General features: G+C 35.3%; 1 protein-coding gene across 3 annotated transcripts in view; it reads right to left on the bottom strand.

The window, feature by feature from the left end:
* Positions 1-9672: 9672 nt before the first annotated feature.
* The window catches only part of LOC108707501 (ephrin type-A receptor 7), a 124892-nt gene continuing 107745 nt past the window's right edge, over positions 9673-26819 (bottom strand). For all 3 annotated transcript variants that reach the window (XM_041582143.1, XM_018245499.2, XM_041582144.1), the window contains 2 exons: positions 13350-13514; positions 9673-11357 (listed from right to left, as the gene is read on the bottom strand). In XM_041582143.1, coding sequence (XP_041438077.1) covers positions 11243-11357; positions 13350-13514 — 280 coding nt within the window. In that variant the 3' untranslated portion in view covers positions 9673-11242. The remainder of the gene's footprint in view (positions 11358-13349; positions 13515-26819) is intronic.

Genomic DNA, 26819 nt, shown 5'->3' with positions numbered 1-26819 from the left:
GTCATACATGGGCAGATTAAAGCTGCCAGTATTGGTCCTTTAGACAGATTTGGCAGTTTATCTGCCAGTGTGTGGGGGCTTCAGATGGGTCCCCCGGATCGATATCAGCCCAAAAATCATCCAGATTAGATTTTTCCTGCGATTGAGGAATGCATTGGCTAGTTGAGTGGTCCTACAACCTGTTTGTGCCCATTCTCTTCGTTGTAATCCCTAGTCCTAGGGCCAAATGTTCGGATTTACCCGACCTCGCTAAACCAGCAGATCTTAATATGTATGGCCACCTTTAGACAAATCACAAGTATGTTACAATCCTGTCATATACAGAAGTACAATTACAAGATACTGTTTTATTATTACGGTGAAAGAGGAAATGGAATTATTTGCTTAAAATGGTTAATGTGGGAAATGACCTTGCTGTAATTTAGAACTTTCTGGTTATTCTGTTTCTTGATAAGATATCCCATACCTGTACTTTTTTGAATGACATGATCACATTAATATTTTATGGTCCCAGCCATTTAGAATATGAGATATTTGGCCTGCTTTGTGGACAACGTTGTACAGTATTGATACGATGATCTAATGTAATGTATCATTTCTAACAATGGTTTGATACATTATAGTAATTAAACAAGTTGCCAATTTTCAAAGATTTGAAAGGCAAATGCACCTGTCAAGTGTGTGATTTTATTCCCTATGCAACAATACTCTTTAACAGAATGTAAATGTTTCACATGTTACAATTATTCACAAGTTTAAAATGCATTCTTAATTATTTCCACCTTAAACAAACCCTGCTAATTTCCAGTCTTTACTCTTCCCTAGAGTAAGGGATTCAAATCAGCTATGGGAATAAATGAAGCCTGTAAATTTTTAGTCTAATGTTTAATAAGGGTTTCCAATACTCTGTGGGGAAAGGGATGTTAAACGATTCCTCAGCTTAAAGATCTACAGTCTAAAATACCATGATATTACTGTAAATTTTGAATGGCAATCAAAACCAAACATAACATTTTATTAAATGAAATAAAGTGTAATTAAAAGCAACTTTACAATATACATTCATTTGTCACTAGGTTTAAAGTTGTTTGTAAATGTAACTGCAAAGGAAATATGTAATATTACCAGTATGAAATCTACCAATATGTAGTCTTCTATAATGTGTCCCTTTTTTCAGCTTGAATGAAAATATGTAAACACTTATGGGCTTATTTATCAAAAATCAAATTTGTGAGGTTCTGGTTTATCCACAATGCTTGGGACCTGAGGTTTTCTGGATAAAGGATCTTTCTGTAATTTGGATCTTCTTACCTTAAGTCTATTAGAAAATCATGTAAATAAACCCAATAGGCTGGTTTTGCTTCCAATAAGGGTTAATTATATCTTAGTTTGGATCAAGTACAAGGGTCTGTTTTATTATTACAGAGAAAAATCATTTTAAAAGTTTGGATAATATGGAGTCTATGAGACACAGCCTTTCTGTAATTCAGAACTTTCTGGATAACAGATTTCCAGATAACAGATCCCATACCTGTTCAACTGTGGGAAGAAAAAAAACCTGGTATATGTCGAATTTGAGTTAACAAGCTCAAAAAAAGAAAACCTCCAAAAATTCTAAATTAAAAAATAATGGTTTCAATTTAGTCTAGGACAACTCCCATTGACTTCTGCATAAAATTGCAAGCTTTTAGATAACACAGTTTTACATTAGAGTATTTTTTGGGTTGAGTGCAGAGGAATCTTGTATTTGTCTATATGTATTTTGTGGTCACACCCTCATTGCACCCCCGCCTAATGATTTTAAAAACTAGTGGTGAGCACAACTTTCCCTTGTTATATATATATATATATATATATATATATATATATATATATATATATATATATATATATATATATATATATATATATATAATTTCGTATTAAATAAATGGATTTGCTTTTAATTGAAAGTAGTTTTATTGCTCTTTTAGGATAACTACTGTAGATTTTTCATTACCTTCAAATACACTTTAACATTGTGCTGGTACTCAAGGGAGGATAACTACTGTAGATTTTTCATTACCTTCAAATACACTTTAACATTGTGCTGGTACTCAAGGGAGAAGATGACCACCTGCCTTAGAATCATTAGAAAAGCCAATTAAATAGATGCCTCTAAAGCCTAATTTTTATTGATGCCAAATGTTGACATTTTGTCCTCTGAGGGTTGTTTCTTTCAAGATTAAAATGTCTGACATTAAATCAAATGGGACATTATACAGCATACTTTTTACTTTACAACCTTTGTGAGCGAGCAAATCTCAGAGTGTATTGCAAGCTATAGTAGGCAGGCCTATATCACTAATACTTGATGGAAATCAATCATGATAAAGCAACATAGGTATTAAGAATCTGCATTATTCTGATTCTGATTTTGTGATGGTAATCAAGCAAGATTTGGGGGCCTCATCTGTAGGTCAGAATTGGGGGTTTTAATATATTTCATGTCTATTTAACCACAATACAAAATATCTTGATGGAACAAAGACATCCTTATTTTTTATGCAACTTTCTGGAAACAATGTATAAAATGTGCAGTATGGTGGCTTGTAAAAGGCATAGCTGAATAAGGAATGAATGTACTTAGTTTTAAGTAAAGGTGACAGTATGTGTTCCTTTACTTCAGGGGTCCCCAAACTTTTACATCCATGAGCAACATTCAGATGTAAAAAGAGTTGGGGAGCAACACAAGCATGAAAAATGTTCCTGGGGTGCCAAATAAGGGCTTTGATTGGCTATTGGTTGCACCTATGTGGACTGTCAACCTACATTGAGACTCTGTTTGGCAGTACATCTGGATTTTATGCAATCAAAACGTGCCTCCAAGCCTGGAATTCAAAAATAAGCACCTGCTGGGAGCAACATCCAAGGGCTTGGAGAGCAACATGTTGCTCACGAGCTACTGGTTGGGGATCACTGCTTTACTTTATGTGCATGTACACTAACATTTTGAGTGTAATCATTACAGCCAGTAGACAAAGTCTTCTTATTGAGTGGCTAGCATGTGGAGCAAATTGTCAATTCATATCTGCCCCTGGCCCACTTGCTGGAAATCATTAAGGGGCCCTTTAAAGGTTCCATAGCAGGGTTGTTCTACTATTGCTCGACTAGTTTAAGGAAAAGCTAGTTCCCACTTTATTAAATATCCAAATTTACATTGGAAAATACGAGCAATGTGCAGATTATATAGTTTGATTTTCTATCACGTATAATAGTACTGGGGTTGTTCATCGATGAATTTTCATTATCCATTATATTACTTTACTATTATTATTATTATTATTATTACAATTTTTAAAGGGGTTGTTCACATTGAGTTAACTTTTAGTATGATGTAGAGAGTGATATTCTGAAACAATTTCAATGGGTTTTCATTTTTTATTATTTATGTTTTTTGAATTATTTAGCTTTTTATTCAGCAGCTCTCCAGTTTGTAATTTCTGTTATTGGGTTGTTAGGCTGGAATATTCCAGAGACTGGAATATGAATAGGAAAGGGCCTGAATAAAAAGATGAGTAATCAAAGGTAGCAATAACGATACATTTGTAGACTTATAGATCATTTGTTTTTTGAAATGTTCAGTGACTCCCATTTGAAAGCTGAAAGAGTCAGAAGAAGAAGGGAAATTTAAAAAAATTAAAATAAAATAGTGAAGGCCAATTAAAAAGTTGCCTAGAATAAGCCATTTAATAACATATTAAAAGTTAACTAATAGATGAACCACCTTTTTAAAACCGAAATCAGAGTCTGGCCAGCCTACTTCTATTTAAAAAACACATTAAAAATACTGCATAAAATCAAGTATATGTCAATTCATCCAAATATTGATCACAATTCACTCATCATTTGATTATGTAGAGTTGTGTAAAAATAGCTCATTTTTAGAGACCTATTTATCAGATATTGGATTTTAGTGATTTTTGAAGTTTTTGAAACTACGACTAAATTCACAAATTCTACGAATGTCATGGAATTTATTAAAAGATCCAAATAAAAAATTACAAATGAGAAATAACGTGAAAAAAAAATATGAATACCCCTAAAACCTCCAAAATTCAAGTTTTCCTAGTGGAAAAATCCACAAAGTCTGAATTGATTTAAAATGGTCCAACAGGATCAGCGCGACTCCCATTGACTTCTATAGGACCTTGACAACTTTTACCTGGCAAAGTTTTGTAATAGTGTTTTTTTTTTACTATTAATAAATCTTGGATATTTATAGCTTTTTTTAAAAAAATGGGAAAATCACAAATTTTTCGATATTCAAAGTGTTGGTAAATTGGCTCCATAGTGAGTGTCCAGCAATTGATTAAAACACTTCAAAATCAACTTTTTACAATTCTAGTTAGTATAATTCTAGTTAGTATATTTTAGGGTTGAACAATTTATTATATTAAGTGCGGTGCTCTGAGCATGGAGAAATTCGCAAAGAGAGCCAATTGCAAGGGATCTGGACAGGCAGCAGATGAATACTGTAGATCACTACCTCTCCATAATAAAATGCAATACTTCAACAAAGTATACTGGGTGTATCAATGTGGCAAAAACAAACTCAACCAGAAGTATAACACCATCACCCAACTGCTCCACTAGGACGCCTTACAACATATGACCAATTTGTTACACCACTTTTTCTCTTATTCGTTATACTGATATGATGAATGCACTTTTGGACGAATTGATATAAATTGCTTTTATGCAATGATTTTTTAATTTACATTGTATTTTTCTTTTGAACAGAATGCATTTTTTACAGTATTTCTTATCACAAAACATGATGTAAAGAAAAATAAAAAAAAAAAATTTTCAAAGTTTCAATAGATGGCATATAACAAAGAAAGGTTTATGCAATGTTTTTGATTAGTAGTATTTAAATAGTATTGAGCTGCCATGTTTTTGGAAGACTACAGTTACATTCAAACTGCACCCTGAAAAATTGTCATGTCTACAGCTAAAATATACTGTATATATCTGAAAGGCTGATAGAAGTTCATTAATCTTTAAATTTTTGGGGGATGGGATTCAATTTCCTACTGTGAAATTATCTACACACATATGTATGCACACATACGAATGGAAAGAATACTAAAATGATAGGGTGTCAATGTTATCATAGATTCAAATGTCAATGGGACAGAGTATTTTTTAATAATTTGGTATGCAAATTTGCCAAGGGAATAAAGCACTTGAGCAAACATGCTTTTATAATCTTAGCGTGTCTCCCTAAGGTAAATGCAGATTCCTTTTGGTGAATGCATATAAAGTAGGGTAGAAACACGTGCTTTGAATTTCATATATCCCTTTAGTACTGTAAATGTATTTAAACATAGTGATGTCTACCTGTTAGTTTATTAAAATCCGTCCATGTATTTATAATACAGTTGCAGGGTGCCGTATTTTTTCTCTCAGTGGAACTAATTATTTTGGTTGGTGGTATTAGAATGTATAATATGTAGTTTATATGAAAATCAGAGTGCTTTAATATTGTGTTTTGAGCATTAACTTTCAGGTTTTACGTAAAATCTTTTTATAGGTTATGAATATTTGATCTGGACCTTCTGAACAAAGCCAAAAGCATAATGGATGCATGCAGGGAAAGATTTCACTCTCATTTAAAAGAAAGAATAAGTCAAGTACTGCTCACATAAGTGGAGAGATTCTATACATTACTTGAATGACAGACTACATGTGTAGATCCAGATCTGCTCTGATTCCGGGTAAATGTACAGTATACATTACTTACAGTATATTTACTGATAGCATTCACTTTTTTTTCCTAAATCTTTTTACTAAAGCATATGCTATTTTGTAAGAAGAAACTTTGTAAGTAACGTGCATATTTGAAATTACACGTATGGTATCCATTATCCAGAAAGCTCCAAATTACAGAAAGTCCGTCTCCAATAGACTTCATTTTATGCAAATTTTTTTAAAATGATTTCCTTTTTCTCTGTAGTAGTAAAATAGTACCTTGTACTTGATTCAAACTAAGATATAATTAATCCTGATTGGAAGCAAAAAAGCAGCCTATTGGATTAATTTAATATTTTAATATTTACCTGATTTTCTAGAAGACTTTCTAGAAGGAATGAAGATCCAAATTACGGTAAGATGTTAACCTTAAAACCCCAGGTCCTGAGCATTCTGGATAACATGTCCCATACCTGTATATGTATTGTGTGGAAGAAGCCAATAGCAACCAATCAGATCTTTGTTTTCATGGTAGTAAGATGATTAAAACTATTGTCTGAATGGTTGCTATAATTAACTGTACTGTGCAATATATATCTATAATCCCTAGCGACTCTAATGGTCCAACTGTCTTTAAAAATAGTTTTTCTGTTTGATAATCAATACGTTTTGAACACATCGGGGCAGATTTACCTAGGGTCGAATATCGAGGGTTAATTAACCCTCCATATTCGACTGTCAAATGTAAATCCTTCGACTTCGAATATCAAAGTCGAAGGATTTAGCGCAAATAGTTCGATCGAATGAAAAATCGTTTCGATTCGAAGGATTTTAATCCATCGATTGAACGATTTTTCTTAAACCAAAAAATACTTAAAAAGCCTATGGGGACCTTACCCATAGGCTAACATTGACTTCGGTAGGTTTTAGGTGGCGAACTAGGGGGTCAAAGTTTTTTTTTAAAGAGACTATCGAATGGTCGAATAGTTGAACGATTTTTAGTTCGAATTGTTCGATTCAAAGTCGTAGTCTTTCAGAAATGGGAGTATCCCTGTTTTGTTCTGTAAGAAATGCTTTCCAAAATATGCTTTATTTTCTGAAACTATCATTATTTTGCATAATTTTATAGATAGACAATAAAGGTATCACATATATACCACTTTTGTTATTTTTTATTTCAAAAGGGTTGCCCTGTAACATATAATTTTCTTTTAACCCTTTTTGATGTGATCCACTGGCCACTAAGCAATGCATGATTAAAATGGATCAACAAAGACCCCAATCTACTGATCTTGACAATCAGGCACTTGACTACAAGTGACACAGATCTACAGCATTTATAGGATTAAAACAGAAGAAACTGTGCTGTGCTCAAACACATTTAAACTATAAAGCAAGGAAGGCTGAAATACAAAAAGAAAGGCAAAAATTAAATCCAGCAAAGTTGGCTGGGGTGAGTAAAATTGATCGGATATATTTAATTTACTCTGGGGCAGTTTGTGAGCTTTGAGCTCATCACAGAAAAACTCAACTACTGTACATTCTATTCATTCCTAAGGGATTTTTTTAGATAAATAAGCTTCTAAAAATCCCACAGAAAGTGGATGAATTTTCTGTGATGAGCTCAAATCTCACACTTTGATAAATCTGCCCCTGTATATGCTATTTATTTATAAACTGAGGGGATGTGAATTAAAGTCATTTATGCAACCAGATGGATATAATTATATATTATTATAAGTTAATAAGTAGCAGATTTTTAGGATATTTTTCTGCCTGTCTCCAGTTCTCTGGTTCTTATGAAGGAGTATTATGAGTGTCACAAATGGAATACACATTTGCAAAATTAAGAATGACAAATGACTTGTATTATTGTCTGTTAGACAGTTTTACGTACATTTTAATTGCACATAGTTTTTGTTTAAGACCTGATTACAGGTGCTAGGGCTCGTTTAGGAATGTAGGTGCTTAATTGCACAGGTGCATTAACATCAGTCCCTTCTAAATTAATTGCTGATTGATTGCTATTGGCAACTGCAATTTAGCAACTATGTTTATAATTTAGGCCTGATGCCTTTTTCTTTTATAGCTTTTAGTTTTTAGACTTTATCTTACAAACACTGCACATTGGTACAGAATAAAGCACACTTGTAATCTTTTTTTTCTGCCAGAAAATACCAGTATTTGGGATCACTGACTATGGGTACATTTCTGGAGCACAATGGAATGTATGCTACACCCTTTAGACCACCACTAAGCACATGCACCTACCTGTAGCACCTTGCACTAGATTAAAAACCAGCTCAATGCCTGCTCAGGTTATTTAGAACTCCCTTGCAGCACTGTGCTCTACACTTGTCTGTTTGTAATCCTGACAGTTTTATCACCATTTCATCAAAGAGGTGCTTGAAAGAAAAAATGCCTGAGCTGCTGTAAGTGTGGAAAACACCTCATTATCAGTTGCTAGTTACCAATTCCTAAATTATGCTTTTTGAAAGCTCCGAATTATGGAATAGGTGTCTCCCATAGACTTCATTTTATTCAAATAATCCAGATTTTTAAAAATGATTTTCTTTTTTCTCTGTTATAATAAAACAGTAGCTTGTACAGATGAAGCCACTTTGGGTGGTGTGTTGAAACATCCTTACACATAACCCTTTTATCCCATTAACGCGTCACATCATCCCATCTAATTAAAGAGTTCACCGTTTGTGAACAATGGTGCTTTGGTATGCTAATGAGAAGGTTAAATGCATTAAATGAGTCATGACGCATTTAACACACAAATCCAAATGGCTTCATCTGGATTTAATCCAAACTAAAAGATAATTAATCCTTAGCGGAAGCAAAACCGGCCTATTGGGCTTATTTAATGTTTACATGATTTTCTAGTAGATTTATGTTATGAAGATCCAAATTACGGAAAGATCCCTTATGTGGAAAACCCCAGGTCCAGGTTCTGTATAACAGGTTCCATACCTGTATAAACAACCAGCAACCAAGATACAGAAATTTTGTATTATGTGAGCATGTATGTACAGTGTGCTCACATAAAACAAAATGTGCCCTTGTCTGTGCACCAGGGCAGTTAAAAAGAAATTGGGTTCTGTCCAGATTTTTAGATCTGAGCCGGGGTGTGTTTATTTCTCATCTCTAGAAAGCAGGTTCGCTACAAGTCTTAAGTGCATTCTATGACTATCACAGTATTCCATTCCCATAGCTCAGGTATGTCAGGAACTACAGCATTATTGCTGAAAAGGTTACATGCACAGAAAATCAATGTACGATGGATTGTGGCTAATTATTATTGACATTAGAATAATGCATTGACAATAACTTCATTTTATAAGTTGTGTTACTTCTGCTGGTTTAAACAATTGCCTTAGCACAAAAAAGAAGAATTATAATTTACTTATAATGTTAAGTTTAATAACCCAAAACACTGTATCATTTGACTTTGGCAACCAGTTTAAAAGGTGCTGTTAAATATAATTAAACCCTAAATTAGATTTTCTTGCTAGTTTCTATACAACACATTGTCAGGACAGGCTTCATTTACAATCTCGATTTTCAGTAAAGTCTAATCATAGAAAGTTTAACGAGGCCAACCATTTTGGAAAGAAAACGCAATGGATTTATTATTCAAAAATCAATGTATCTCTTATTTGTGGCATTTCTATTTCCCATAGTGGCCTAATTAAACAAAAAACAAAAATGTTTCACTCATTTACTTTTTTGCTGGAATACTAAGACAATAACTTCTACTTAATGCTAAGGGGGTTATTTATTAAAGTCTGAATGCCATAACTGAAAAAATTCAAGTTTTTTTTACTATAAAATCCAAATTTTTAGTGGAAAAAAATCCTCAATTTTTTCCAAGATATATATATATATATATATATATATATATATATATATATATATATATATAGTGTCTAATGTGTGCCTGTAATATAATAAATTACACACTTTACAGTGCAAAAAAAAGAGTTAGATCTAGTTATGCTAAAGCTCAAACATCTCTCATGATAGACTGATATAAAACTGCTATTGTTTCAGGGTCAATAACACAAAAAAAGAAGGGGCTTTATATACATTTAAATATAATGTATTATTGCCTCAGTATTGTAAAACTTGTGTTTAAAGCAGATGTGTCAAATAATATTTATATAAATGAACTCGTTTGCAGAAGGGGAGGTAGCCATTTGGAATGCAAGACACACTTTGCATAGCAATAAACAAGATGGGTCAAATGTCATTTAGGCTCTCTACACACATGTTGGATGAAAACATTTCGGATACATAATAATTCTATTTGCATTTACTGGCCAGACAGATATAGGGCAGATTAATTAAAATCAGAACTGTGGAATCCAGATGGATTTCCAGCACTGAACTATATTTTAGTAATAAAACTTTTGAGGATCGTTTTCTAATCAAAAACTTAAATGGGTCAATTTGTCAGAACTGATTACAATGCTTTTATGGGCTTTTTTTCTTATAAAAATTGAACTTGTTATGTTTTAGAGGGTTTTACTAGTGATGGGCTAATAAATTCGCCAGGCATGATTTTGCAGTGAATTTACACGTTTCGCCGCCCGCAAATGTTTTTTGTGAAACTGCGTCGAACATTTGCCGGAGAGTAAGTGGATGCTTGCACTGAGCAAGGGGCATAACTATAGAGGAAGCAGATTAATGAGCAATTTCAATATTTTTTGTTAAAGCAAGGGGCCCTATAATTAATTTGCTGTGGGGCCCAGTAAAATCTAGTTATGCCACTGTACTGAGCAATAATTTAGAGACCAATTACACCACAAAATCTTCATCCCATTCGCACCAAAGAGAAAGAGAGAGAGAGTTGCAATTATGTTATTCCAGAAAGAAAAAATGCTTATCAAGGTATGAGAAGCAAAAAACAACAGACTTTCAGCTCCAAACACATATCACTTTAACACTTGTATCTGGTATAAAACAGTCTTTTTTTCATTTTTTTACATTTTGCAAAAATAAAAGCAATTTATGGGAGTCCATACTACACAATTGCTGTTAGAAAAATACATAAGTACTTCATGGAGTAGTTGGCACCAAAACATTACAACATGTACCCCATATAAAAACAAGTGCACGTTTTTCTGCTCACCCTGTATGCCTATGCACCTTACTGACAACTGAGCTGAAGATCACTACAATCTGCCCTATTATGCAGTCTACATCTGCTCAATAGTAATATCATAAATTCATATCCAACTCCCTCCACCTGAAGGGGTACAAAAACTTTGCCTTTATCTGGTCTGTCTTCCTCCTTGGAAAATAGCATGGCAGCAGCCACAATGAGTGATATTGCCACTGATTGCAGGGATTTATAGATTTGGGCTGTAATCCCATTTTTCTTTACCCGCTCATTAGATTTTGCCTTTCATGAGTGCTCCCATGTGTTGACCAGATTTGAGGGCCTGCATTGCTCTTCCTTTGAGTTTCGAGTTCCAGACTTGGTCATATTCTGCCAATATCACACCTGTACTCCTCTACCATGCATCTGTATAACCTGGGCCCGCAAGGTCTGGATACCACTAAGAATCGTCTTCTGGTGCTCCACAGAGGTGATTCCTAAACTCATGACATCCCTAGGAAACAAAGCATAGGATATGTTTAGAGCAGAGCAATACTTTTTTTATATTTATGTTTGATCTATAAAATGTAAATACTTTATATATTTTATATATTATATTACTTGAGTGTTTACATACATACTAAAATATTCGTTTTGATATTCATATTAGTTAGATATCTATTTGGGGGAGAATCAGGGAAACGTCATAGTCTGGTTTATAGTTATCAAATTTGCAGCTTAAATTTGCCCATGTATGACCAACTTTAAAGGCACATATCTAGCACAGATAAAAGTACAGTGCTTAAATAAGTCTAGGATCTTTAGCACTTCAGTCCTTTTAAAGCGTTAAAGTAAATAATGGACGTGAGAGTGTCTTTTCAGGACATGTACTAATCAGGGCAACAAACTATTTTGTCATAGAATCAGATCTACACTAGGTTCTATCCAGTTCAGGTGGTATAGATGAATTAAACCCACCTGTGGATGAATCTCAAGTACAGGGCCCACACACTGGAAGCACCTACAGAAGCAATTTAATTGTATGTAGGGAGCACTTGCTAAAAAAGTTTTTGATATCATGTGCATGGGGAAGCAGCAAGTGACACCATTGTTGCACAAATTTCCTTAGAAAAACACTGCTACAACTTGAACAAGGTTTACCAATGAGGAAATGGATTTGTGCCTAAAGTGTAGAGCAGCTGCTAAAATGCTGGCATTCTAGTGAAAAGGCTAGATTATGAGTAAAAAAAATAGAATTTTACTTGTATATTTGCACCTGCCTTACTTACTTTTCATAGCTCTTCAAATTAGGCACCTCAAACTGAATTATAATTGCAAGAGGATTACCAATCAGAATCATTCATGCAATTCTCCAGTCTATTACTACATAACTCATCTTGCTGATATATAACATATTTAGCTTGCTGTGCAGCCTTTGTTACAAGCACACTGTAATTATGCATAAGAAAAACAAACGTGTTGTTTTGCGGAAGCTAATTCCCATTGGAGGATCTTCTATCATCTGTTGGCCCTGAATATTTTATCCAGCTTTACTAATTTACTAACTTATACAGCCATGAGCTTCATTACAGCTCCCAGCATGTTCTATATATATATATATATATATATATATATATATATATATATATATATATATATATATATATATATATATATATATATATATATATATATATACTGTATATATATATATATATATATCTCAAGCAAAAAGATCCCCACTCTCAGGACTTATATTAATCTGATATCTTATATCTATATATATATATATATATATATATATATATATATATATATATATATATATATATATATATATATATATATATATATATATATATATATATATATATATAGTTACATAGTTACAGAGTTACAGTATATCATAGTTACATATTCTGGGAGTTGTAGTCCAGCAATGTATGGGTGAAGCCCCACTGTTTAGAGCATAACATATATTACCCCAACCAGAGTTAAAAAAATAAAGAACCAAAATTGCATACATTTTCATCATGGAGGAAAATGATACACAATTTTAAATATGTTTTGTGAATTCAGTATTTATCAGATTTAGCACAGTCATAGTACATACTACCCATAGAACCAATTGCAACCTTAAAGTTGTGACACATTGGTAATTATCCGAAATATCATACTATTGGACAAATGTACTGATATTATGCACTTTGATGCATATAGCCAGACAGAATTGATCCAATAGTTTAGACTGATTCGATCAACAATTGAGTCCGATACAAAGTAAGGTGAAACTGCACCTTTCCTCCTCTTTTTGCCTATACTCATGCTTACAGCATGAATTGAACACAGGTCATATGTGTAGATCATTGAATGGTCTGACAAAACTTCCCCCCCCCCACCCAGTAGCCATGCATTGGACAAGGTAAGACAATGTTTAGTAGGCTAGACAGATTTTAATAGGATTATTTAAAAAAAAAAAAAAAAGGAGTAAATAAAAAAAACTTACTGAACTGTCATTCTGGCCACCGACTCCAAGTAGCAATATCCTGCAGCAGTGAAGTTATCTTTATACCTCTCCATCTCAATGGCCTCCAGCCACTCTCCCACAGAGTTGAAGGAGGGGAACGTTGTGAAAGTTCTTTCAATTAATGGGATGGATGTGCTCTGTGATCTAGAGAGTTATAACAGTTATTATGACACCATAAACTTTGTACAATCAAGTAAACATAGGACTTTTTCATGACAATAATATAAACCAAAAAAAACAATGAAATTACATATGTGCATTAGATTTGCAGGTCGATTTTGTGATCATTTAACTGCACAAAAATCAGATATTGGCTTTTATCATTCTACCACAACTTTAAGAAACTTAAAACAAAGTTTCTTTGAGCTACAACCCTAATTGCTGGCAAAATAGCACAAAAACACACCCCTTGGTGCACTTACAGCACTTTCATAGGGTTGCACGTGATACAGGGTGCAGCATTGCCAGGTTCAAGGCAGTCCTGTCTTTGGTACCTAACTACACAGCCCCCATGTAGCCCCATGAAGTCTGCAATTTAGGTAGGAAGCAGGGGGGGGGAATCCCTATGTGAGCTTCTCTCCCACCCCTAATTAATAAAATGCAGGAGGCACTGTACTCACTAGGGACACAGGACTCTGTACTCACTTTGGAGCACAGGGACTTGCAGTTTCATATGGCCCTGGATATAATAAATGACCCATGATGTTTTGTGCAAAAAGGAAAATTATTATTTCAAATAAACTCTATTTTGAAAAAAATGTGTTCACCTTTAATATACAATTTATGTTAAAGCATTTGGTCCTGCAGATGTTGTAGGTAATAACTGCCAGTATTAGGGCTTTGTTCTAAACCTTCTGGTTTCTATATTAGCACTATTTTATGACTACAGCAGGTGGAGAAGAGCCTAGTGTCAGTGAATAGAGTAATTATTTCAACAAGAACAAAACACTTTCATTAAGAATCTCTCCATATTGGATAACTGATAGTCAGCTGTGTAGTACACGACTATTAATCTACTAATCCAAAGAAATGAATCTCCTGGCAATGCTTAATATGCCAAGTGAATTCAGCAGCAGAGTTATAGTCTTAGAAGCAGCTGCCTCTCCTTTTATTTTTATGTGCTTATACGGTACAGAAGGTTTTCAGTAATTGAATTGCACCTAAAGGGGCCATACTGGGGATTTTAAGATTAGAAACTCAAGGAAGAGCAAGGAAAAAAGTAATAAAATTGTATTTTCACTGGTAAATTTATAAAGAAGGTGTAATGACTTTAAAATATGGTTTTGCTATTGTTTTTGTTCCTATGACACCATAGCCTATTGTTAGTAACAACATTTTTCTACAGGCCTGCATACACTGTAGTACAGGTATGGGACCTGTTATCCAGAATGCTCGGGTTTCCGGATGTAGAACATAACATTATAATTATGTCCACCAGGTGTGCTGTTCTGTTGGTGTCTATGGAGCTTGCAAAGGAATGCAAAATTTGCCATTAGCTGCAAGGAAATAATAAACTATACTTTCTTTAGGGTGTTGGGATGCATGCAGAGTGGATTTGGCAGTTTGTTTTTCATTTAAAGGAGAACTATACCCCCAAACAATGCAGGTCTCTATAAAAACAGCACAATGTAGCTCATTTGTAAAACACTGCTTCATCTGAATAAATGATTTTCATAAAAATATACTTTTTTAGTAGTATGTGCCATTGGGTAATCCTAAATATAAAACTGACATTTTAAGAACTAAGGGCTGCCCCTGGGACCATCTGATTCACAGTGCACATAAAAAACCCAAACAAACCTTACATTTTAGGCCGCATGAGCCAATTAACATACAAAGTTCTGTCTTTTGCTTTCACACTTCTTCCTGTTACAGTTAGAGCTGCATTATTTCTGGTCAGGTGATCTCTGAGGTACAGAAGAAATTACCCTCACACACCCTGGCCGTCCTAATCTGTATGAGTCCCAGGTGCTCAATGAAGGAGGTGTTGGCAACCTCAAATTCAGCGTGAAGAGAAGAAAAATCACTGGCACAACATGGGTTATTTCTAGCAGGGGAAAACCCTTGCTCATTTATTGCGGATGCAAAGGGCGTAACCCCTTTGTCAAGCAATCTCTGAGGTAGCACATAGACCATCATGAAATGGTGGTTTTAAGTAAGAGAAGTAAAAGGGCAATATTTACTGATATCTATAATCCAGTTTGGTAAGATTCTTTAAAGGCCACTTAATATGATATGAACTATCTATTGTTTATGTTTTCATTTTGGGGGTATAGTTTTCCTTTAAGTTAATGACTTATATAGTCTATAAACCTTAAATATCTTACACAGTTTCACTTTTATAGAGATTTGTATGTATGAAAAGGATGTTGGATTGTGAGCTCCACTGAAGCAGGGATTTAGGTCAATTATGAATAAATACTGTAAAATATTGACCATTTCAGCTTGCAGAGCTTAGTTTACCATGTGTCTCTTTATGCAGTAACAGTTGAAAGTGAGAATGAAAAAATGGCTCATAGATGGAGCCACCATAGATCCTGCATCTCCCACAATGATGGCACAAGTCACACTGACTCCATCTGTAAGTTAATTGACCTCAATCTCTGCAAAACCTTGATTCAGACAAAAAGGCAATACATTCCACAACAGCTAGCAATAAGAAATTGTTGTCCTGGCATCACTGTCTAATTTCATTATTGTTATGTGATATCATATCAGTCAGTTATATCATTAATCAGCAACAATTCGAGCTTCTGTTCCTTTCCTGCATAGTAACCGCTATAAAAGCAGAAAAAGTGCACTTTACTGTACCTACTCTTTATACGGTTGGAAAAACAACAGACAGAGATTGTTCCAGTGCATGTTACTTAATGCAGGGATGATCTATTGTTGCTTAGCAATGTGATGTCATGTTTGACCTGTAACCTTGTGCGTTTTTCTTCTTCCTCTTCCTGTGTATGCTCTCTATGAAAAGTTTCTTTTGCAGACATGTTATGCTGAAGTGTTTATGCTGATTTCTATAAAGCAACCAAGTTACTGTTCACACAGAAGTCGGTCTGTATGTCCTCACTTACAGAGAAGCTGCACATGCAGTTCAGATCAACTCTCTGCTAACATGTTCTGGGCCCAGATCATAGCACCACTGATATATGTTCCTGAGAATCTGGGATAAAAGAAACAGACAGGCTAAAACAGTTATTAGCCTACTGGTGGAAGATGATCATCTGATTCACATCAGGAAAGAATCTACAGCAAAAAGTATGTGGAATGCACTGCAGGCACTCCATTAGAGATCAAACTTAAACAGTAAACTGTACCTGCTGCGTAAGCTATACAGCATGAGAAGACAGAAAATGCAGGAAATGCAGGAACATTTAAATGCAGCTTTAGAAATTGCTTTTTTTAGAACAGCTCAGAGGAATTGGAGAAGAAATTAAAGCAGCTCTCCTTCTATGCAGCCTTCCTGAATCATATAGCCCTCTGATAAATGCCATTGAAGTCAGACCAGAGTCAGAAATAACTCTAGAATATGTCAAAGGCAAGTTAATTGATGAATATAATCGCAGAAAAGAAAACAGAGCTGTGAAAGAAACTATAGGACGAGAAATAGCTCTTAAAGCTGGAAAATTGCAAAAGGAGATCCACAGAGCAGAGTGTGTTTTTGCTGTAAAAAGCCAGGCCATTTAAAGAAAGACTGCTTTATATGGAAAAATGAACAAAAACATGCAGTGGCAAAGACAGCAAAATGAATTGCAAAGGGTGTTGCACATAAAACTAGTGCAGTATCTAGATAGTATAGATACACAGTGGAGTCAATGTTTCAAGCTTACTAAAGATAACTGCTCATCAAGCTGGTGTGTCGGAGAAAACAAGGCTACAATTGCCACTCAATAGCCTCATCAGAAATGCATTTATTTATACATGGCAGAGACGTCTGGGACACAGACATCCAGATACAATACATGAACTGTTAAACAAAAATATGACTTCTGATATTGATATCTCACCATTCAATATAATCATGAAATGCATCTGCTATATCAAAGCAAAGGCAACAAGGCTACCACTACCTAAAACAAGTCAAAGCAAGGCTAGTCAACCCTTAGAGTTGAGCCACAGTGATGTGTGTGGACCAATGAGAACACAGACCCCAGCTGGAAACAAGTATTTTGTGACTTTCATAGATGATTACTCCAGATACACAAAATAATATCTAGTGAAGCGCAAAAGTGAAACACTGGATAAACTGAAGGAGTATATAGCAGAATCCACAAACAAATTCCTACGCAATCCTGTGACACTAAGATCTGACAATGGAGGGGAGTACACAAACATTGAAGCTAAAGCATATCTAATGTTACAAGGCATTCAACATCAAACAAGTGCTACATACACTCCAGAACAGAATGGTGTAGCAGAAAGAAAGAATTGCACACTTGTAGAGATGACAAGGTGTATGCTAAATGATGTCAACCTCCTAAACAAATTCTGGGGAGAAGCAATAACCACAGCAACATACCTCCAAAACCGTCTACCAACAAAACCTATAGCAGTTACCCCTTACGAGCTGTGGAATGGTAAGAAACCTAATGTAAATCACTTGAGAACATTTGGTTGCATGGCATACAGTATGTGTACATGGGAAACTGGGAGACAGAACTACAGAAGGTGTATTGGTTGGATACAGTGAGCAAAGTAAAGCTTACAGAGTTCTAAATCCCAAAACCAAAGTGACAATAAACCACAGCGTATATATTGATGAGTCTTCCTTACCAAAAACCATGATACCTGAATCCTCTGAAGAACAACAACAGTGTCTGTGACCGGAGGGGTAGAACCACTTGCCAAAACAGGCGACTGTATAACGCACATGATGGAAAAGTACACCTCAACAACCAAATGACACAGAGGAAAATGAACTGCGAAGGTGAATCTGCACCACAAAAGGGATACTAGCTCCCAGATACTCTTACAAAGCTTACAAAGCTTACACGCAAGACATATTTAAATCAAACTCCTGGGAAGAGATCAATCAGCTACCAAAAAGTGAAGCCAAAAAATGGCAAGTTTCAGCACTAGAGGAAATTGATTCCTTGAACAAAAAGGAAGCATAGACTTTGACTCAGTTACCTCAGGATCACAAAGGACGTAAGTGGATATTTTCAAGTGAAATACAATGCAAATGGAGAAGTTGAGCTTTACAAGGCTAGATTAGTCGCTCACAAAAATTTGGTCAGGATTATGATGAAACTTTTTCTCCAGTATTGAAACATACAACTGTGAGAACACCCTTATGTATGGCAGCCAGCAAAGGTATACAAGTAAGACATCTAGATGTGAAAACTGCATTTCTTTATGGTGAAATTGATGAAGACCTATACATGGAACAGCCACCAGGTTTTGTGAATTCAGAAACCATAGATTTGGTATGCAAGCTTCAAAAGGGCCTATAGCTGCCAGAGCCTGGAATGAGAAAATAAGTCAAGTCCTTTTACATGGAGGATTTTCCAGAAGAAAAGCAGATCCATGTCTTTACAGTAAGACAGAAACCAACAGATGGATATATGTATTGATCTATGTGGATGATGTGCTAGTCTGTTATGCGCAAGAAGCAAACTTTGAAATGAAGGATTTGGGAAATGTCACTTATTACCTTGGAATACAAATTGAGAGAGATGATGATGGAACCTTCCTACTTGATCAGAAAAATAAAATTCAAGAACTGATAACCTATTGTGGAATGGAGGAAGCAAAGGAAGTGAAAACGCCTATGGAAGTTGAATATCTGAAAGGTGAGAATGGTGAGTGATTGCTAACAGACAACCAGCAATATTGAAAGGTTAATGGCAAATTGTTGTTCATATTGACAGTGACAAGACCAGACATTGCAGCAGCAGTAGGAATATTTTGCTGAAAGGTTTCAGCTCCATCACATCGTGATTGGAATGCGGTAAAGTGGATCATAAAATATCTGAAAGGGACTATCAATAAGAAGTTGAAATTGCTAGCTGTACACATAGAAAAGTTAACTGGTCATGTAGACGCAGACTGGGCAGGTGATGTAAAAGACTGCAAGTTAACTACAGGATTTTTGTTTCAACTTGGAAAAGGCACCATCCAGTATGTTGGACCAGTAGAAAACAAGCCACAGTAGCCTTATCATCAACAGAAGCTGAATATATTGCTGCAGCACAAGCTTGTCAAGAAGTTATCTGATTACATCAACTTTTGATGGACTTGGGTATGGACATGCACAAACCACCCTACTCTTGGAAGACAACCAAGATTGATTGAAAGAATGACTCGTGTTATAATCTCCATATTGTTGAGAAGAGGTGTTGGAAAAACAACAGACAGAGATTGTTCCAGTGCATGGAGGGTCTATTGTTGCTTAGCAAAGTGGTGTCTTGTTTGACCTGTAACCCTGTGTGATTTTCTTCTTCCTCTTCCTGTGTATGTTCCTGTTGCAGACATGTTATGCTGAAGTGTTTATGCTGAGTTCTATAAAGCAACTAAGTTACTGTTCACACAGAAATCGGTGTGTCTGTCCTAACTTACAGAGAAGCTGCACATGCAGTTCAGATCAGGTCTCTGCTAACATATACATAATTAAAATACTAGAACAGTATAGACTGACAAATGATTAAGAGTTGTCTGTACAACAGAGTACCAGAAAATCTGCCTTGTGTCACATTAAGTCTAAACACATTGTTCATATCAATTTCCTGTGTGCCCATTAACAGTTGTGGAATTCAGAAAGCAACTGATACCACTAATAAAAAACCTATAAAATAAGGTTCTTTAGGAAACTTCTTTTTTCCTTTGTCATTCCTATTATATTTCAGCTTGCTCTTCCCTACACTAAATTCTGTAAGCCTGCCTGACTTGTCCCAGATGATTTTTAGCTTATTCTGCCCATACATTACTTTCTCCCTGCTCGTCTGTCCTGATGATTTTTGCTCACTCTGTCACATTCATAATGAATTTTAACTGCCTGCCTGTCACTTTCTATGCTGCTCTCTTGCATGCTGTGCTGAAGCTATAATGTCATGTGCACATGTGTTACAGTCAACTAGGGCTCATTTATGTGTATCTGTTATAATTGGCAAGTAAGATCTTAGATTGTTTTCTTACAGAATCCTAAAGATCGAACTGTACTCATCACTGGTTACATCAGTTTGTCTCCTTTATGAGATACATGTCTGTCAATGGCAGTTAACTGCTACTATATATTGATTTGATTTGTTTTATTTGATTTTATATTTTAACTAATCATTGTTTTTCCAAACAATAACAAAAAAATGAAGGAAACAAAGGAGAAAACCCCCAGTAACAATGAAGAGAATTGTAATGCACATGACAACCTCTAGATTCTATTCTGTAAAAGATTGCTTCACTGTCAACGTACATAGCCTTTTACATCAAGAATTCTGTTTTTATACACTGCACAACATGCAGGTTTTTTTCTGCTTACAATATCACTTAGCAAGGAATTGTTCAGTATAAAAATAAAAACTGCTGTGCAAAATAAAAATGTTTCTAATATAGTTAGTTAGCCATAAGTGTAATCTATTAAGACTGGAGTAACTGAATGTCTAACATAATTGCTTTGCAGCTCTCTTGGTTTCCACTGATTGGTTACCAGGCAGTAACCAATTAGAGACTTGAGGGGGGCCACATGAGTCATAAATGTTGCTTTTGAATCTGAGCTGAATGCTAAGGATCAATTGCAAACTCACTGAACAGTTATGTCCCATGTGCCCCCCTTTAAGTCACTGACTAATTTAGAGTTAGACATCTTAAAAGCAGGAAGTTGTGTTCTGTTCTGATGTTAAACATCCAGTCACTCAAGACTTTATACATTGGTTAACTATATTAGAATTTTTTTTATTTTGTATCTATTTACGCAGTTTTTATTTTTACACTGAACTGTTCCTTTAAAGTGGATGTGCATCTTCAAAAACATTACCATTGCACTCCAAATACTGTAGGTAGCCAAAACTTAATTACACATATAGTTACATAGTCAAGTTGGGTTGAAAAAAGACCAAAATCATCTCTCTCTCTCTCCAAACTTGATTACAGATACAAAAACCATTGTGCAGTCAGTTATGTTGCTGCTATCTAACATACAAAAGATAACTCTGCAAATTTTAGTTTCCAAATAAATAAAAAATGAGGAAGAAGAAGACACTGCTGTTAAGTTAAGTAAGTACTAAATTAAGTACTAGAATTATCGTGTTTTATACTGCCATCTCCCAATGCAGGAGCAAACGACATGGAGTCAGGTCAGGCAAATTTCTCATTCTCATCTTCTATTCTAGACCAGTGATGGGTGGATTTGTCCCAAAAAAATCGGGAAACGCTGATTTTGATTATCAACGGTGTCAAAATGGGCCCGACGTCAAAGGTGACGCCATTGAAGTCGCCAGCGTCCATTAATCATCGCCAGCATCCCAAACTGTTGCCTGCATTTTTGACGCCAGCGAATTTTCGTGACAAATTTTCAAATTTATTTGCCACCAGCAAAACGAGCAAAATTCGTGCCTGGCGAACAAATTCGCCCATCGCTAATGTAAACCTTTCACAGCTCACCTTTTTGAGGAGTCTAGTCATCTATTATATGTGAAGGAGTCATATCGATGATGATAAGCTAAAATTCCCCAAATCTCATGATGTACTAATATGACAGTACCGATTTACAGTATGTATAAAATGGTATACACCACTGGGATACTAAGTTCTAGATTTACTTGTTGTCAAACCTCACCCACCGCTTACCCATTTTTTCTTCTGTACCCTCTTTGAATTTGCATAAATAAATATAATGTAAAAAAATCCCATCTTTAGCTAGCCTACGCTTCCGTAAATAATATCTAACCCAAAAGAGCTAAAGGCAGGCACTTGAAGCCCTAATAACTATTGTCCATTAAAGTGTTTTTTTCCACAGTAAAATATCTTTTACCATCAACTGTTTCAATTTTGGACACTATAGCAGCATTTCCTAACCTATCTCCCAAGGAGGTTATGTACCTACAGTAGGTCACTCTATCACTGAGTTGGAGGTTGTTGAGTCCCAGGCAGTTACCTAAAGGTAAAATCCTTGGAGCAGGCAGCTTTCTTGTTGCTTGATATAACCTACATGGTAACCTCTTATTTCATCCCCTACTTAAGACATACCTCAGTACCACGGAAAATGGCTCCCTCCCTCATTCCATACAGCAGTTATTGTTTTGATATCAAAAGTGCAAGGTGATTCCTGCCAGCCAGCTTAGTTAATTAAAAAGGATGTCAAATCGAAGTAATTTGGATGTCTAAAACACTGTCTCTCCTATACAAACTACTTCAACAACTGCACCTTGACCCATCATCAAAACTGAAAGAAAACTGGGAGGTAGAATTGGTAACAACCATCAGGGGCGATCCTGGCCCCTCCACCGCCTGAGGCAGCAGCAGTTGCTGCTGCCCCCCTCCCCCGGAAATTCGATCTTAAAGTACCAGGAGCAGCATTTTTGCTGCCCCTGGTATCTAGTGGGGCGCTGCCGCCTGAGGCGACAGCCTCAACTCGCCTGATTGGCGAAGCACCCCTGACAACCATCATGAATGATAACTGGAATAAAATACTCCAACTAACAGACAAAACCTCTAGATACACAAAGTTACATGAATTAAACTATAAACTACTGACAAAATGCAACCCTACTAAATTAGCTTAAATATATTCCTCTATGTCACCCTTATGCTGGAGATGCAAGAGACACCCAGGAACATTAATCCACATCTCACAGCCTTGATAGGGCTTACCTAGATTCCCGTCCCAACCCTAGTCCCCCTCCTTCTCTCTCCCTTTTTTCCCCCTTACCCTACTTTAAGTACACAGCTGACAGCAAGGTGGTGATTTCTTTAGAAGGAGGACCCAAAGCCATTTTTCACCTTTTGGGATTCCACATATACAACATGAATGTGTTCAATTCCCATAAACATACCTGTACTGCAATATATATATATATATATATATATATATATATATATATATATATATATATATATATATATATATATATATAAATATATATACACAAAAAATAATGCTGTTATATCTCTTTTCTTGCAACTGAGCTGCCTTCATCACTGTGATGTTTGTTTTGTTCTATATATGTATCTGAAAAATGTATTTAATGAAAAGAAAAGTACATCTACATATTACCGTCTTATCTTAATCTTACTGGAAGGGTAAGCAAACAGCAGCCAAGTCCATTGTGTGTGAGTAAGGAGTAGTGAGATGTGATTGGATAACGGACTCATGGACAGTGAACTCGGCTTGTATTCACACCAAAATTCACACTTGTTTTTGCTTTCAGATAGGCAGACTGGGTCCCTTAAGACAGGTAGGCCCTAGGCAATTGCTTAGGGTGCCTTTTGTGTAATCTGGCTAAAAGGTTTTTGATACTTCTGATTTTAAAGAAACTAAACAGTCCCTGATTATTTTCTAATTTAGACTTCAGCAGCTTTCATTATTTTCTAGTGTAACCTCATTAGACATGGTATTGAGTTTACAGGTTTGTCAGTCTTTTCCAACAAGAAATGAAGATTAGATGGTATGATGCTTGCAGCTTATGAACATCCCTGGAAAAAAGGAATAGTTTAACCTTATATTTTGTTTAGAGTTAGACCATATTGAAGTTATTTATTGTGTAGTCCAAACATTTTTCCTATCAGATTTGTGAAACACCCCTGAATCATATCATACAGGAACAAAGCCACTAATCTATTCTACTTCAGATAAAAATATAATTGACATTGCTAGGTTCACATATTACCTTCTAGAGATTTATTATCACATAGTAACTTGCTGAAGCCAGGGTAGCTATTTTTTAAATGTATTTTTAATTGCATTTCTATGTCTATGTGTGTGTATGTGGGGGGGGGGGGGGTTGAGATGTTCCACTTGCTTTGTGCAGTGTTTTTGCAGTAAGTATATGATTATGTTTTTTTTTTTTATTAAAAATATCTACTGCTTATTTTCTAGGTCTGCCTCTCACTTACTGAGATTGGTGTGTGAGGAGGTGTTAATGTTCCTATTTTTAATTCAGAGATTTGAAAATACGGTAGCATTTTGCAGCTGTTATATTTATTGCTCTCAAACCAATGGTAAAATACAGATATAGTTGTCTTGAGCTTTTCTTTTACTCTGTGAATGAAAATCTCTATCCAATAGCCAACTGGTGCTGGCAATTACACAGCTGTAATTATATTAAAAACTGCTATTTTATTCTTTCATATAGGGAGCATTTAAAGATAATTACGTAGCGGAGCAAGGCATTGTGTGCAATCTATACAAGAATATGCACTTCCACAAGAAGAGAAAGAACACTCTGGTAGAGGATTGACAGTGAATTTAGAAATTGCATCATTGAACACTCAAACTGTTCGCGACTGTAAAAGGGAAGGAAAATTATGTGTTTTACTATTACAAATATTACCCTTTTGAAAACAAAAATTTGTAGCAGTTTTATTGCAGGATTTATATTTTTAATATACCTGTACCTACAATAACTAACATGTAAAGAATAGGCAAAGGTCACTAAAGGGAAGTTGAGGTGTTAATGTATATAATGTGTGTATATATATATATATATATATATATATATATATATATATATATATATATATATATATATATATATATATATATATATATATATATATATATATATATAGGACTCTTAAAAAATGAGGAACATTGTTGAATTAACCCGATACCACTATAAAATTGAGCATAGGACTGGCCAGATATGGGATGACTTTGACGTAGTTGGCCAGCTTAAATATATTGCAATATATGGACAAACAATCCCTGTTTTGTTTAAAGGGTAAGGCATTTTTTAGTAGCAGTATGCACAAAATGTCGCCGTCTTAAATATATTGATAATGGGTTGAGTGCAGAGGACTCTTGTATTTGACTATATGTATTGTGTGGTCACAGCCTCATTGCACCCCCGCCTAATGGTTTTAAAAAAGTGGTGAGCACAACTTTCCCTTGTTTGTTATAGTTTATACAGGAGCAGTGACCAGCTCCATGTTGTATCCCCCACCCTTCCCAGCTATAGTCAGGTGATCCCACTGGTGTCTAATAAAAGGGCAGCCAAGTATGGAGGTTTACTTTGAAAGCAGCAAGTTAAGTTGCAGGTAATACCTAGTCCCTTTGTAAAATGTATAATGAAGCAATAGAATTCTTAATGAATCAGATAAAATTGAGCATAGGACTGGCCAGATATGGGATGACTTTGACGTAGTTGGCCAGCTTAAATATATTGCAATATATGGACAAACAATCCCTGTTTTGTTTAAAGGGTAAGGCATTTTTTAGTAGCAGTATGCACAAAATGTCGCCGTCTTAAATATATTGATAATGGGTTGAGTGCAGAGGACTCTTGTATTTGACTATATGTATTGTGTGGTCACAGCCTCATTGCACCCCCGCCTAATGGTTTTAAAAAAGTGGTGAGCACAACTTTCCCTTGTTTGTTATAGTTTATACAGGAGCAGTGACCAGCTCCATGTTGTATCTCCCACCCTTCCCAGCTATAGTCAGGTGATCCCACTGGTGTCTAATAAAAGGGCAGCCAAGTATGGAGGTTTACTTTGAAAGCAGCAAGTTAAGTTGCAGGTAATACCTAGTCCCTTTGTAAAATGTATAATGAAGCAATAGAATTCTTAATGAATCAGATGAAAATTGAGCATAGGACTGGCCAGATATGGGATGACTTTGACGTAGTTGGCCAGCTTAAATATATTGCAATATATGGACAAACAATCCCTGTTTTGTTTAAAGGGTAAGGCATTTTTTAGTAGCAGTATGCACAAAATGTCGCTGTCTTAAATATATTGATAATGGGTTGAGTGCAGAGGACTCTTGTATTTGACTATATGTATTGTGTGGTCACAGCCTCATTGCACCCCCGCCTAATGGTTTTAAAAAAGTGGTGAGCACAACTTTCCCTTGTTTGTTATATATATATATATATATATATATATATATATATATATATTGGACTCTTAAAAAATGAGGAACATTGTTGAATTAACCCGATACCACTGTATCTATTTTTCTAGCATGTGCACTTTTTGCAGTTTTGCTCTTTTGATGAATGGATGTAAACGTAGGTGAGCAGGCCAACCATAATGCAGGTGAAGAGGTTGCTAGGTCAAAATATTTTGTCTTTTTTTAGCAGGAATGTCAACCGAATCCTGCTTTTTAATACTGTATATCATAGCCCTGCACAAGTCTATTACGTGCGGCATCCTGTACTGTACTATGTAGTATGAATATTTGTTTTTAAGGTCTTAGCAATGGATGTGCCACCTTCATTGCTTTTTTAGCATTAGCAGATGCTTCCTAATGTATGTCAATGTGTTTACCTGGGATTTATATGTTACACTTCAAAA

The sequence above is a fragment of the Xenopus laevis genome, chromosome 2L (genome assembly GCF_017654675.1).
Source record: "Xenopus laevis strain J_2021 chromosome 2L, Xenopus_laevis_v10.1, whole genome shotgun sequence".
NCBI lineage: Eukaryota > Metazoa > Chordata > Amphibia > Anura > Pipidae > Xenopus > Xenopus laevis.
This window is presented reverse-complemented; position numbering and strand designations above follow the sequence as displayed.